Source organism: Macrobrachium rosenbergii, chromosome 48 (assembly GCF_040412425.1).
Source record: "Macrobrachium rosenbergii isolate ZJJX-2024 chromosome 48, ASM4041242v1, whole genome shotgun sequence".
Taxonomy (NCBI): domain Eukaryota; kingdom Metazoa; phylum Arthropoda; class Malacostraca; order Decapoda; family Palaemonidae; genus Macrobrachium; species Macrobrachium rosenbergii.
Window position 1 is genome coordinate 36893252 of NC_089788.1, and position 14922 is coordinate 36908173.

The window sequence follows — 14922 nt, forward strand, 5'->3', positions numbered from 1 at the left end:
GGGGTGTGTGGTATGCATCCCCGCGAATACAATGGGGTTTACTGTATTTGTTTTCTCTCTCTCTCTCTCTGAAATAAGAGAGAGATTTTTTATTTATGTGTAACATGTACGTTTATTTTTGTATAGTTTTATAGATTAACGTGACTTACTTTGTTATTCGTTATTCATATTTTCCTTGCTATAAGTACTTTTTGCATTTCAATAAATAGGAAAAATTAGGTTAGATTTTACATAGTTCTGTGAAATTCCAAGTCTTTTTCTGGTAGATAAGCAGTAAGGCAAACATATTCTCTCTCTCTCTCTCTCTCTCTCTCTCTCTCTCTCTCTCTCTCTCTCTCTCTCTCTCTCTCTCTCTCTCAACAGCAGAATGATAAATTATTTGAAGGGTTTTTTATGAAAAAGTCATTAAAAGTGCATGATATGTCATTTTCAAGGCACCCCAAGGATACCAAGTGTTATAAGACTGAAACACTTGGTAGCAAACTACAAGCTTTATTCAACAAAATACCAGCTCTCAGATCTATAACATAAACAGACAAAATATCTAGCGTTAGTCATACAACACATACAACATAAACAACTTATGACAAACATAACAGAACAAAATAAACACACGTAAACTTACACATCAACAAAGGACTGCAAGAGGGGAACTACACTCGCCTGTGGTGCGACTGTAACTAACGGTACACAGTGATACCAAGCATGAAACAGTTACACTAGTGTCGCCAGTGTACAATAATTACCACACCAAGGGATTAAAAGTAAGGTTTTCTTACGATTTTCGATGATTATTGCGTGTTATGCCGATTTTTGGTTTACGATGCGGTTTCGGAACGGAACCCCTGTCTTAAACCGAGGACTGCCTGTATGTTGAATCTAAAGCATTGCTAGCTGATAGTCAATATGCATATAGGAAGCAGTTAGCCTAGTACCTGCGATGCTCTTCGGACTTGACATGCCATTTGCAAGGGAACCTTGGTAAGGGTTTTGAGTTCAGAGTCATTCAGATAGATTTTAGTGCTGCTTTCGATTTAGTAAATCACAAGGTACTTATTTATAAACTTCAGAATCTTGGAGTGGGTGAATATGTTTTAGGATTACCTCAAGATTTGCTGTGGACGGGATCTTTGGCGAAAACCAAGACCTATTGTGTCTGGAGTTCCACAGGGCAGTGTTCTTGGTCCACTGTCATTTTTAGTGTTTACAAGTGACATGGTTGTTGGCCTGGAAAACAAGATTGTTCAGTATGCCAATGATGCAACACTTGTGGGTGTAGTAAAGTCTCCATTTTTGAGAAATGAAGCTGCCCTCAGTATCAGTCTGGACATTGACAGGATCGGGGAATGATATAGTTGGTGGGGTATGAGGCTGAACTCCAGTAAAACGAAAACACTGTTGATTAGTAGATCTCATACAGATTTCCCACCCCGTCCTCCCCTTCAGGTGGATGGAACTTTGATGAACGAGTCTGAAGCTTTAACGTATCCAACACACTCAGTTATGGCTTCCGATCATGACCAAGATGCATGAGGAAGGCGTAACAGATGATGGAAGCTTTGTGATATCTGTGGGTTCAGAAGGCGGGGACCTTCGAACATTGAACCTGGCGGTGACGTCACATTTCATAGGAGGTGTTATTATATAAGTGAATGTGTGCATACGTGCGCTCTCTAATGTGTATATTATATGATCGTCTTGTTACCAAGTTCAAAAATCACTCTTGCTTTCTCTGAGGAATACTCCTATATAAAAGGCTTTGGTTTCTGCTCCTTGGAAAATTATAAATTAATTTGAATATTATTTTTGGGTACAAACCATTCACTTTTTGAGGCAGTTTGCCCCTCTTGACCCCACAGAGCTAGAGGGATGATTGGACAACATCTGGAATGACCATTATCTTTCATTAGAGGGACTTGGAAAAAAGTATACCTTAGTTTTACCAGACCACTGAGCTGATTAACAGCTCTCCTAGGGCTGGCCCGAAGGATTAGGGACTTGGAAGCCCAAATGTACAGGTGATGAACTAGATTCTTTTTTTCAAGTGTGTCTGGAAATGAGCTGATACACCTCAATTCATAAAGTGATGGGTTTGTAGAAAAAAATAATTTTTCAATAATTTTATATTTATTAGCTTTATCCTTACAGTTGTAGATACTGTAACAGATTTAATTAGCTACTGTATATTCAAGATGAGTCTGTTTCTTGAGAGAGCATGAATGAAATCTTAATGTTTTGGAGTACATTTTGTCCTTTATTTGAAAATCTTTATTGAAGGCGTAGCATGAAAAGATTACTTGGAACCAAGGTGTTGGTCACAAGACCCCACTTTTAGGGGTCTGTCATTGGTGCCCTAGTTGGAGGCATTCTTCCTACTTCTGATGTGGAAATGAACCTGTGGTAGAGAGGTTTGAATTGTATTTATATGTTTTTGTATGTCAGACTCCCTCATCGCTTGTCACCGAATCCATCATTGTTTTCATTTTAAAAAATCTGTAACTCTTAACCTCCTCCTGTGACTCCAGAGCTTAAAATGCATGCTTTTAAATTTCCTCTCTGCACCTTTTTTCCCATATTAAAAAAAAATGGGTTTCTGCTTTGTGATCCCCCATGATGGACACTAAAGAATATAGTTTGGGTATCTGTGTATGAGTGGTAACTTGCGGAATCTCCGTTGCCTATAATTAATAAAGGTTTTTCCTCTGGTTTCTTTACAGAGGCCACCATTCACAGTCTGATCATTCTAATCAGTAGTACTTCTAACTTTGCAGAATCAAGCATTTTGTTCAAAAAGTAACATCAACCACAAGAGGAAATGAGTCAGAAAGCTCACACATCATGAGGACCCCAAGTTGTAGAACTGTTGCACCCACAACACACACACCTTTATCCACTCCTCGCACAACATGTGGGCTAAGTGTAACTCCAAAATCTTCTGACCATGCCTCAGATAACGTGACTGTAACCCCACAACATACAACCCCAACATTTGCTTCAAGAACTGGCACTCCAAAATCATTACGGACACCATTACCAACTGGCAGTACAAGAACTCCAGCAACAAATCCTCCAAGGTGTGTAAGAAAATATTCTCAGTGAATTGTAATTTCCATCTTAGTTATCACTATATAGTTAATTATATATGATATGCCATGTAGCTTCACTTCACAATTTTCATTTAAGTTTCTTTGCTGTTCAGGAATGTGTGTGATATGAATTGTTGACTGATATGGTGATTGAATTTGTAACGAGTAAGAAAAAATATATTTGATGCTTGAAAAGAAAAATAAAGATTATCAGGTATTTCAGCCAGCTCTCTGAGCCATAAATGTCACCTCACAAGGGTTACTTAAAATATTAAAGGAGACCAAAGTTTGTTTATGCTGTACAAGTTTTGAGAATTTTTGATACTACAGTACTGCATTTGATGGCTTACAGGACCCCCCCCCACCCTCTCCATTTGTGTGTTCATATGTAAGCATTCAGTGTTATTATAATACTGTATATAGCTACAATATGGCAGAACAAATTTGGACAAAACAGGCAATCAGGACAGCAGGACAAAGAATTTTAATAATTCTACTGTAATTTACAAGTGAAATATAAGTGCATAGGTATATCACAAACACTATAACAATCTGCCAGTAGAACTGAAGATGCCAGTAAAGGAGAAATTCAGGTGATCAGAACAGTCATTTACAATTAAAATATCATACATGAATGCAATAATGCAATATGACAAGAAGAAACAAAAGCAACTTAGGTATAGCAGAAAGCATGTTATAAGGCAGCTTACCACTTTTAGTTTGTGTGCAATAGTATAGCTTGAGAAAATTCTTCCTGTATCTATCATGAGGGCAGAATCTTCCACAGCTATCACTGTGTTTTATTTCTGCAGTTGTTACAATGACGTTGTTGTACTACGATGGCCTTATTTTGACAGATACCAAATACACAAAATGGCAACAACCTGTGAACATGACTGGGAGTTCTCAGTGCGCAACAATAGATGGCAGAGATGCTAGTGTGGCCCACAGTAACGATGACTACTCTTGGCATTACCATTATTACCTTAATTTCAAGTTTATTTAAAAAACAAAATGATGTGTCATGTAAAAATAATGAGTTATGTGTCAGGTATAATATAAATCAGGACTCCCCAAGTTTTTTAGACCATTAACCCCTTGATGCCCTTCCTGGAGTCCTCAATCCCTCATCAAGCCCTAGGCATGTACACGAGGCAAATGGTGGCCTCTGCGAGGTCAAGCGGGAATATATTTCCACTCAAAACGGCTCCTAGTAGCAGAATGACTTGTCTCCTGGACAGAGATAGCGGCAGCACAGAGACTGGGTAAAAGGAGGGCTTATTGAGAGAGAGGAATGCTGGATTGGAGGCCATTGCACTCCCATGGCACTGGTTGGCCATCTTACGTGAATTCGGTCACTGGGTTAAACCCAGTGCCCGTAAGATAGCCCCCAAATGAGATGGAAATTCTGTAAGAACAGACTTAACCTATGTGACTCGGAAGCAAGGTAAAGGGGGAGTTTTGGCTGGCTGCTGGCCAATGCAGAATACTCTCTCAGTTACATAAAATAGCAATACTTAATGCTAAGGAGAATGTGCCTGCATTTATTTAAATTAAGTACTATCTGCAGGATAAATTTTAAAACCTGAATATTAAGTTAACTCGACATGAAGGTGGCAAAGTTGAACTAAGTTCCACACAGACTCAAGTTAATGCAGCACTATCAAAGTGATGTACAGTCATACCTCGAAATTACGCGAGGTTAGGTTCCAGAGCCCCTCGTGCAAGGTGAATTTTCGCGTAAGTTTGGCATGGTCTTTAAAAATGCTAATAAATGTTTATTTCCAGAGTTTAAGTACTAAATATGACCTAATCATGCTCCCAAAGTATTAGCCTAACTTTTAAATGAACTAAAGTTAGTGTAATTTTATTTAAAATTTAGCTTATTACCCTTAAAAAAGGAATACAGTAAATGGTTGACATAAAAATTGAGTACTGCACAGTTTCATAATAGCACATTTACAGTAGGTGCGTACGTATACTAATGTTACCCCTAATTCATGGGATGCCGTTTTCTTTGTCAGTTAGAGTAAAAGCCGTTTTCTTTGCGTCACTAGGCAAAACGTCATGTGTCAGTCAACAAAAGTACAATTCCATAAAATATCGAAAACATGTACATAATGTTCATAGAAGGTAGTACAGTACAGGTAAAATTCCATCAATTTAAAATTATATACTGTACAGGTAATGACGTACAGAGAAATAATAAGTTGTAAAAGTATGTTTGAGCACTAACTACGAATGAGAGAGAGAGAGAGAGAGAGATACTGTAATAAAGTAACTGTACTGCTTTTGTATCGTATTTATGCGCAAATATATAAATACAAATTTTCCATTCTGATTTTACACCTAAAAACACGAAAACTTAAAAATTAAACACACTTTCTACAGGGGTATCATCTTTGAAAAATGCAGTTTCTAAGGGTATCACATCTTGTAAAAGTACACCAACTGAACGTGCTGTAATTACATGCACATACAGATTGCACCAGCACTTTTCTCTGAGGTGAACAGAGTAATTTTCAAAGAATGACACTTGTACAACTCTTAGTTACATCTCTGATATTACATTAACGAATTCATTTTATCAAATGAGCGCGACTGAACAACCTCATCTCAAGGTCATGTAAAGTCCTTGTGACAAAGACTTTGCAAATGGACATAATACTTGTATGATATTTATGTACAGAAATATAAATATAAATTTTCCATATCAATTTTACAGTTAAAAGCATGTAAACTTATAAATGTACTTCAAACATTAAACAAGCATTTTCTGCAGGGGTATCATCTTTGAAAAGTGCAGTAACTTTGCAAATGGGTATCACGGCTTGTAAAAGTACACTAAGTGAATGTGCTGAAATTACCTTTGCATCATATTTATGCATGTACAAAAATAAAAATAATACATTTTCAATACAAATTTTACACATGAAAGCATGAAATGCATTTTTCATAGAGATTTTACACATGAAAGCATGAAATGCATTTTTCAAAGAGATTTTGCACATTAAAACATGAAATGCATTTTTCTTACAGATTTTACATATAAAAGCATGAAATCTATTTTTCATACAGATTTTACACATAGAAGAATGAAATGCATTTTTCATACAGATTTTACACATAAAAGCATGAAAACTTGTAAATTACTTCAAAAATTAAACACCCACTTCTGCAGAGTTTCTCGAGAATTTCGTGTGTCTGTGAAAAAATCGCGTATGCCCATTAGTTAGGTTCCAGTGAAAAGTTCGTGTGCGTGTGAATTCGTGCAACTCGAATCGTGTAAGATCGAAGTATTACTGTACTAGCTTGCATGTGAATGCAATGTCTCTAAAATAAATGAACATGTTAATTATAAATGGGAATGTTGAGCTGCACACCAAAATTTAATAATGATAATAAAGATAAATTTTAATACAATACAACAGTGTATAGCAGTTGAATCTTTCACAAGTACGAAAATAAACTACCTCAAACATGGGCATGCTGGAATACAACAAAATCTACATGCAGCTAGGACATGTCCTCAGCCATATGCTAGAGAACAGACTTAGCTAATTACAAAAATGAAAATAATTTTTAGATACATTTCAGGGTTACAAGTCAGGAGACAACCTAGGCATCCTTCTCTGGACAAGATGCCAGGATTGCTCCCCTAGAAGAAGGCACTGTTTTTCTTTACCCTCTTTCCCCTCCTTTATCTTCTTTACCCTGTTCCCCCTCCTTCATCTTCTGTACCCTCTTTCCCCTCCTTTATCTTCTTTACCCAGTTACCCCTCCTTCATCCTCTTTACTTTCTTCCCCCGCCTTCATCTCCTTTACCCTGTTCCCCGTCCATCTCCTTGACCCTGTTACCCCTCCTTTATCTCCTTTACCCTGTTCCCCCTTCATCTCCATTACCCTGTTCCCCCTCCCTCATCTTCTTTACCCTGTTCCCCCTCCCTCATCTTCTTTACCCTGTTCCCCCTCCATCTTCTTTACCCTGTTCCCCCTCCTTCATCTTCTTTAGACATCAGTGTGCTGGGAAAAAGCTAGCCACTGTACAGAATATCTCCCGTAAGTTCTGGCATCTTTATAAAAAAATGTATAAAGAATTGTCACCTTAGTAGTCATAAAAGCATAAGCACATCCTTATTTTACTGAAACATTTTTACTCTCTTGCTAGCCGTTGCTATCATCTGCAGCTGACCATTCCTCCTCACCTGGCTAGCCCTCCTTACTCCACCCTCCATCTTAACATAGCTATCTCTCCTTGATCATCTCTCCCTGCTCCTTTTTCTCTCACTCCCATTGTGTTTTCTTCTTAAGAAAATTTCTCTAGTTTTGTATATACTTTACATGTATTGCTGTATTGAAACATTTCAACATGTTTTCCTATGTCTCACTAATGATATATTCACGTATTCTTGTTACATAGCCATATTGACTCATTTTAGCCTGTATAAGTTTTGGAGCCTTTCTCCTTACTGTATACAGGGCCCCCCAGTTTTTACGTTTCATATTTCAGCTTTTCATTTTGTTGCGGATTTCTGTTGAACACATTAGTCATACCTTGAACTTACATGAGGTTAGGTTTCAGAACCCCTCGCGCAAGGTGAATTTTTTAGTAAGTTTGGTGCAGTCACTAAAAATACTAATAAATGCTTATTTCTAAAGTTTAAACACTAAATATAACCCCAAGCATGCTCCCAAATTATTAAGTTAACTTTTAATGAAATTAAAGTTACTGTAATTTCATTTAAAAGTTTACTTAATACATTACCCTTAAAACTAAATAAATGGTTGATGTAAAAATAGAGAGTTGGAAGAGAGTTTCTGTCTCTCTCCCCTTCCGACTGATCTATTTTTAGAAGTCTTCTCAACCTCTTTTTAATAACTTCTTTATTGTACGTCGCTTTCTCTTTGTTCTGAAATGCTTTTTCATGAACAAACAGTGTTTTTTATTTGGACTAATGCAACTCTTAGTTATTATGTCTCTATGTTTTAGAACGTATTTGCCACACTAGCGCATTTACACTTCATAGACGGCATGGGTAAAATTAGATCAATTTAAACTATCTACTGTACAGATAAAGACATACAGAGAAATAATAAGTTGTAAAAATGTGTGAACACTAAATATGAACGAGAGAGAGAGAGAGAGAGAGAGATAAGGGTTGTCCTTACTTAAAAGAGTGGAGTTATTTATCAGTTATTACGGAGAATGAGAGAATAACACGAGAGAGAGAGAGAGAGAGAGAGATTGTCCTTACTTGAAATATCAAGTTAAATTATTTATGAATTATTACGTAGACAGAGAGAGCAACATGAGAGAGAGAGAGAGAGAAGTTATTCTTATGTTAGATATCAAAAGATGGAAATTCAGTATTAAACTAACTTTTAAGTGAAATTAAGTTACTGTAATTTCATTTAAAAGTTAGCTTTTCTGGATCGGGGTCCCGTGTCACCCGGTGAAATAGTCCATTCAGCACTTATTTCTAGGTAATTCCGTTGCTAGATACCAGAGAAAGCTAAATGAAATGCTGGAGTTACTACCCCCAGAGCGAGCTCCACTAGATGGAGTCGTGTATGGAAAAGGGTGAACTACAAAAACACGGAACCTTATCCTATAGAGATTCCCAATGTCAAAAGTCCCAACGAGAGAGGTGCCGATACAAGCCCATGCACTACTCGCGGACTGTATACAAGGCAACACTAGCGCATTCCATTTTAGCACGTTTTTTTGTTTCACACGTAATTTCGTTGTGATCCTTATTTTGTGCTCTATTTTGGATTTTTATGGCATCCTCGCAAGGTTCTTCTTCAGTTACTTGAGTACCAGTGTTTTGTTGTTTTTTAGGCGATTGAGGCTTCTTATTTTCCTTTAGTTTAATAATTAAAGGGATTTATACGCCTGTCTCGATCTCCTCTCACGTCGTCTCTTGACCTTTCTTGGTCTTGGGTCGGCATGTTTGTTTTGTGTTTTTTATTTGTATCCCTTTTTATTTGGGATATTTTACCTTTAATGATCCCTAACTTTAGTGGGTTTGATTAATTTTTGTTTGTTCTGTACCCATTTACTACGAGAAGTGCTGTTTAGCGTTTAGGCTACGAGCTACCCCCTCGGGCCCATTCGCTTTTTATCATGGCTTCATTACGAGAGTGATTTTTATTACGGAAGTGATGTTTAGCGTTTAGGCTACGAGCTACCCACTCGAGCCCATTCGCCTTTTATCATGGCTTCATTACGGGAGTGATGTTTAGCGTTTAGTCACTGAGCTACCCCTCGGGCCCATTCACTTTTTATCGTGGCTTCATTACGAGAAGTGTTGTTGAGCGTTTAGGCTACGAGCTTCCCCCTCGAGCCCATTCGCTTATTATCATGGCCTCATTATGCTTTATTTTTGTCACACTTCTCTTAGCCTTTGGGGATCTTATTTTCATTGGTACTGTTACGGTTTTTACTTTGTTTTTATAATTTTGTTTATTTTGTGAATTTTGTGTTCCCATCCTGGTCAAGTGCTGTCTTGCTGTTTAGGCTACGTGGTTCCCCCTCGGGCCTATTCACTTCTTATTTTGGCTTTATTTTGCCTTGTTTTAGACTCACTTCTCTAAGTGTATGGGAACATGATTTTCATTGTTACATTTAATTTTTGACCTTGTGCTTGGATGCTTTTGAATTTTGTTAATTTTGGGATACTTTCATTTAACTGGAGGTCAGTCATGTCCCTTCACGTCCATGTTGTGTTGGGCCTGCCTATCCTCCTACATGTACCTTATAGACAATTTTTGTTTTATTATGATTTTTTTTTTTTTTTTTTTTTTTTTTTTTGGTTAGCCTTTACCCCCTCTCCTAGGCTTCCTTCCTTTACATCGCCTCAGTTAGGTTAGCCTAGGGGTTGGCTGTAACACTTTTCCTTCGGGGAAAAATTCGTTTAGGAGGGACGATCTCGATCTGTACGTATGAGTTTCATGTCGGTGATCTCGTTCTGTACATGTGTGTTTTATGTCTGGTGCTTCCCTTTGTTTGGTTTTGGCTTGGATATTGCCTACGTCCACCCGCTCCCTGTTTGGCTTTTCACTTAGGCTAATGTTCCTAATAAGTTAAGCTGGAATAGCGAGGGTTTACCTGCGTAGCCTATCCTAGTTCAATCCTTCTTTGGGTTGCTTACCAATGGTGACCGGGAGTGCTCTCCCCACTTCTGTTCACACTTCTTTTACCGACTATATATATGTTATTTGTGGTTTCGAGAGTCCCCTTCTCTCCCTTTTATCCTTTGCTCTCTCTCCCCTTGGTTTGTTTTCAAAGTTTGTTAACTTTCCAAGGTTTGAGAGCAATTATCCTTATTTTATATTGTAGCATACATCCCCTCCCTCTGCATTGATTGATTGTCCCTCGGTGTGTCTGAGTTGGCACTCCACCTGGACCTGGAGGTGACCAGGAGTGCTCTCCCCACTCCCGTTCACACTCCTTTTATCTTTCATTGCTCTCCTGGCCGTAGAGGTTTTTGCCCTTCCTCTCTTTTTCTCTCACTCTTGTCGTGCAACATAGCTTACATAGCGAGGGGATCTATGAGAATCTGGGCGCCCGGGGAGTGCTGTCCCACCCCTGGTCGCTGCTTTGGGTTACCAACCTCCTGGCCTATCCTTCCCCCTTCCTTTTACGTCGACTATTTCCCTTCGTGGTGCTTCCTACATGTTCGCACCTCACTGTTGGGATCTCATACGAGGCCAGTTAGCGTTCTCCACCTAACTGTCTTCTGCTTTGTTTACTTTCGGCGTTCCCCCTCCTCTTTGCTACTACCTGTTCGGTGTTTCGTTATCTTGTTGGGCGCTCTCCTTGCTTGCTGCTCACGGGCGGTTTTAGTGTTTAGCGGTCGGCGTTTATCCCCCCACCGCTATCACCCGTTCAGGATATCCCCTCCGGGTTTTCCTCTCTTGGCTCGGAGTGAGCCCACTTCGAACAGTTCATAACCTTCCCACATTTTATTCAAACATGATCGCCGGAATGTTCCGTTGACTCTGTTTTTATGTCTATGAGTTTTGTCCTGTTAGCCGGTTTTCTCTCCGGTTTTCTCCGGGGTTTTCCTGGTCTGACTAGGCTATGGCTGCTACGATACTCTGCTCCGGCATCCGTTCCAGCATGCCCTTTTCTCATACATTTTCGGCTGGTTTTGTCAAGTGCAGGAATGCTCCGCTATCCTGCAACAAACCAGCGGTCACGGAGTCTATAGCTCCCATTCCGGTGCGCAGTGTGTTTTGGATTTATAGTTTGGCACGGAAGGTTATGAAGTACGCTATGCTCTCCTCGAGCAGACTTCTTGATGAACCTGTAGGTTTTATATATACCTGTCGGTTTCGTCTCCGCCAAACTCCGCCTCATGTGACTTATTCTTGACTCGGAAGGTTGTAAAATGCGCTATGCTCTCTCCGAGCAGGCTACTTGATGAATCCGTAGGTTTTATTTACACCAGTCGGTTTTATCGCCGCCAAACGCCGCCTCCTTTGGCTTATTTTTAGTCGTTTGGCACCCGGCAGATTGCGTTATGCGCTATGCTCTCCCGAGCAGGCTACCTGATGAATCCGTGAGGTTTCATATATACCTGTCGGTTTTACCTCCGTCAAGCTCCGCCTCATGTGGCTTATTAATAGTCGCTCTTTCGCGATAAATCGGTAGGTTTCACATATACGCCTCTCGATTTCACTCCACCAAACTCTGTCTCCGGCGGGATTTCGTTAATTGGTAGGTTTCATATAAACCTATCGGTTCTCCGCCTCTTGTGGCTTATTAATAGTTAATCTTTCGGTGTTTGGGCTCTCTCCGGGCGAGATTCTCGGTGGATCGGTAGGTTTCATATACGCCTATCGATTTCCTCCGCCAAACTCCGTTTCGGCGAGATTCTCGGTAAATTGGTAGGTTTCATATACACCTATCGGTTTTCCTTCGCCAAACTCCGTCTTATATAACTTATTAATAGTTGTTCCTCCGGTGTCTGGGGTCCTATTTTTCCCCCTCCTGAGGCCGGCCGCCAAGTCTCGTAACTCTTAAGCTTCAAGTTAATTGTTTACGGAGAGTTTTCTGAAGACGTTGCGGCCTTCTGTCTCGTTCTCGGACCTGTGAACATCGTCCCAGAGCGATAAGTAGGTGCGGGAATAATTGAGGCAAACCTTTTCCGCTTAGCTCGGAATTAGGTGAGACAAACTTTTCCTTTAGGGGATTGTTACCTTCTCATCCCTTTTCGACGGTTTCTGGTCTACCGTCCCTGAAGGAAAAAAAAAAAAAAAAAAAAAAACCCTTTTTAAACCAAGAAGACCCGCTCCGGGGCCCCTCAGGGCGTCTCGGATCTCTAATCCGGTGCCATCTCTGAGTTTGGCCTCGTCTTCTGGAAAGGGACACGGCCCAAGCAAAGCAAGGCGGTTACCCCCTTCTTCCTTTGTTGAAAACTTTTTTACGGGTCTCCTTATAAGGAGCTCGATTTGAGGGTCATTGTCAACCTATTAAACTAACTATCTACCTCATGGTCCATGCCTTCCCTTTCCCAGGAGCTTAAATCCCAAGTGATTAATCTCAAGTCTCATTGTCAATGGATCTCCTGTTAAGTCCTGCTCCGTTCGAATTCTATCGTTCGGACATCTCCACCTCTTTTCCCCTCCAGTCTGGGAATCTTGGTGCCTTCCCTTTATGCTTCCCAGCATGAAGGCACCCTCCTGTCGGGGTGTGGGCACACGGAGGTTGGTGGAAGGGCATTTCTTCCCTTCCGGTCTGGTATCCTCTTATCCGGGTTTTACCAGACTGTCAGAACGAGCATGGCATCTGTCTGGCAGGATCCATAAGTGAGCCCTCAGCTAGGGGCTGGACACATCGTCTCCTGAGAACTCTAACGGAGTGGCAGGCGGAGAATCCCAAGTTCACGCCAGCTGTGGGGTCTTACCGTGCTCTCTTTGAGAGCCCTGTTTCTTACCCCTTGTGCTCCGAATGTAGCCCCTCTTTTCAACAGGCTTGTTTTGAAAATGTATCGCTGAGGCATTTCCGGAGACAGATATCACAGATGCATTCACAGTGAATCTTCTACCCCGGGCTATGCTTCTAATTTATTCAGCGTACAGCTCCTAAGCTTCGAGTCAATTTTCGGAAGCTGAAACAGGGTGTAAGTCAGGCTTGCCCGTTCCGCCTTGAGCTGAAAAATCTTATGAACAGTTTCACCTGGAGAATTAACCTTTTCCCCTGGTGGGCGTTATTACGGCCCGTCTGGGGCTACTATTGTTACCCAGAGCCTCCGTTCTCATGGGTGTCTACCCTACGAGCAGAAACGGTCTGATCTTGCCGGGACCTGCCCCAAGTCCGGCAAGAAGTTCATGTAGTTCAAGAGCCCCCCTGCTCAGGCGGTGGTGCAGGCTCTTCAGGTCTCTGCCCCTAGACAGCCGTCAGCTCTCACTCCCAGCCTCCACCTCGATGTGTGCGGGTTCAGCCAACACATCAGCCCCTTGTAACACCTCCGTGTGTCTCTGCCTCCCCCACGTGCCCGCCAGAGTTTTCTTTGTTTCATACGAAAACCTAAGGAAAGAATTTTAACTAGACATTTGGCCAGAGGCTCTGACCCTCGGGGTTATCATAGGAGCAGGGATGCATCCTACTCCTCTCCGAGAAATTGGGAAGGCATTCGCTTCACGGGAGGCAATCAAGCCTCCTCCCTGTAGTATTTCTCATATGGGTGGGAGGCTGTACCATTTTCGGGGCCACTGGAACTTCAGTTCCTGGGCCCAGATTATAGTTATCAGGGCCCGGGGTGGGGCTGGACTGTTGTTCCCCAATCAGGTTCAATCAGCCTCCGGCCAGAGTTCTGGGGTCTTTGTGAATGGCCTGTCAGGATTTTTCAGTCTGCCAAGGAAGTTCCCTTCCACTGGAAAATTTTTCCGGCGTGTCCCGTTTGTTTTCCTTATTCATGCGGCAAGTCTCGGTTGCTTACAGTCTTGTGGGTTCGGATCCTACTGCGCCGTGGAGCCGTAACCACCTCTATAGACCTTTCCGACGCTTCCTTTCACATCTTGGTTGCAGAAAGGTCCTATCCCTTCTTGGGATTCAGACTCGGGGAGCAGGCGTACCCCTTCAGGTTCATGCCCTCCTCAATGCGGCTCCAGAGTCTTTGCCAGTTTGAACAGTACCGTAGTTCAACAGCTCCGGTATTAGGAGGCTATGCTAGCTACATATCTAGTTGCCTGGCTCATTTGGGCACCCAGCGTCGAGAATTGCCTGAGGGCGCCGGTCATTATAATCGGTATCTAGAGTCTTTGGGCTTCTAAGTAACCAGGAAGGAATCCCACCTGATTCAGGAGGGTAGCCTTCCGTAGTTATGAATCCAGTGGAAGTGGAAAGAGATAGCAAGGACATCCTATCATTTCATCATCTCAAGCATACCTCTCCCCATGCCCAAGAAAAGGTCTGGGTTTTCTCCAGTTTGCTTCAGTGCGGTTCTCCTTCTGAAGTCAAAGCTGGAGTTTATGACCGGGTATGGTGGAGTCAGGGACGTGTCTCCTTGATTCCTCCTGCTTGAATAGTGGCCTCGGCCTTGCACAACTGTCAAGTGCTTACCGAAGTCAGTTCCTCTCCAGCTTTCCCCTCCGGCCTCAGTATTCCACACCGCCACCTCTCTGGGCGGGTGAGGTGGATATTTTTGGCCCAATGAAGTACATGGTACTTAGTCGGTCACGTTCCGGCAGTTCCATATCAACGCTTTGGAGGGCGGTGACAGTCTTCCTGTCCTTGGGAAACTTCTTCCCCCCAAGAGGTTTCCTTTTAGGCTGGTTCTGAACAAAACAGCAATACTGCGCTGCGTAAACAAGTGGTTTTGGACTC

At 41.5% G+C, this 14922-nt stretch overlaps 1 protein-coding gene across 1 annotated transcript in view; it reads left to right on the forward strand.

The window, feature by feature from the left end:
• The window catches only part of LOC136831345 (kinesin-like protein KIF14), a 563293-nt gene that overhangs the window by 62914 nt on the left and 485457 nt on the right, over window positions 1–14922 (forward strand). The window contains 1 exon segment of the mRNA XM_067091651.1: window positions 2772–3074. Coding sequence (XP_066947752.1) covers window positions 2772–3074 — 303 coding nt within the window.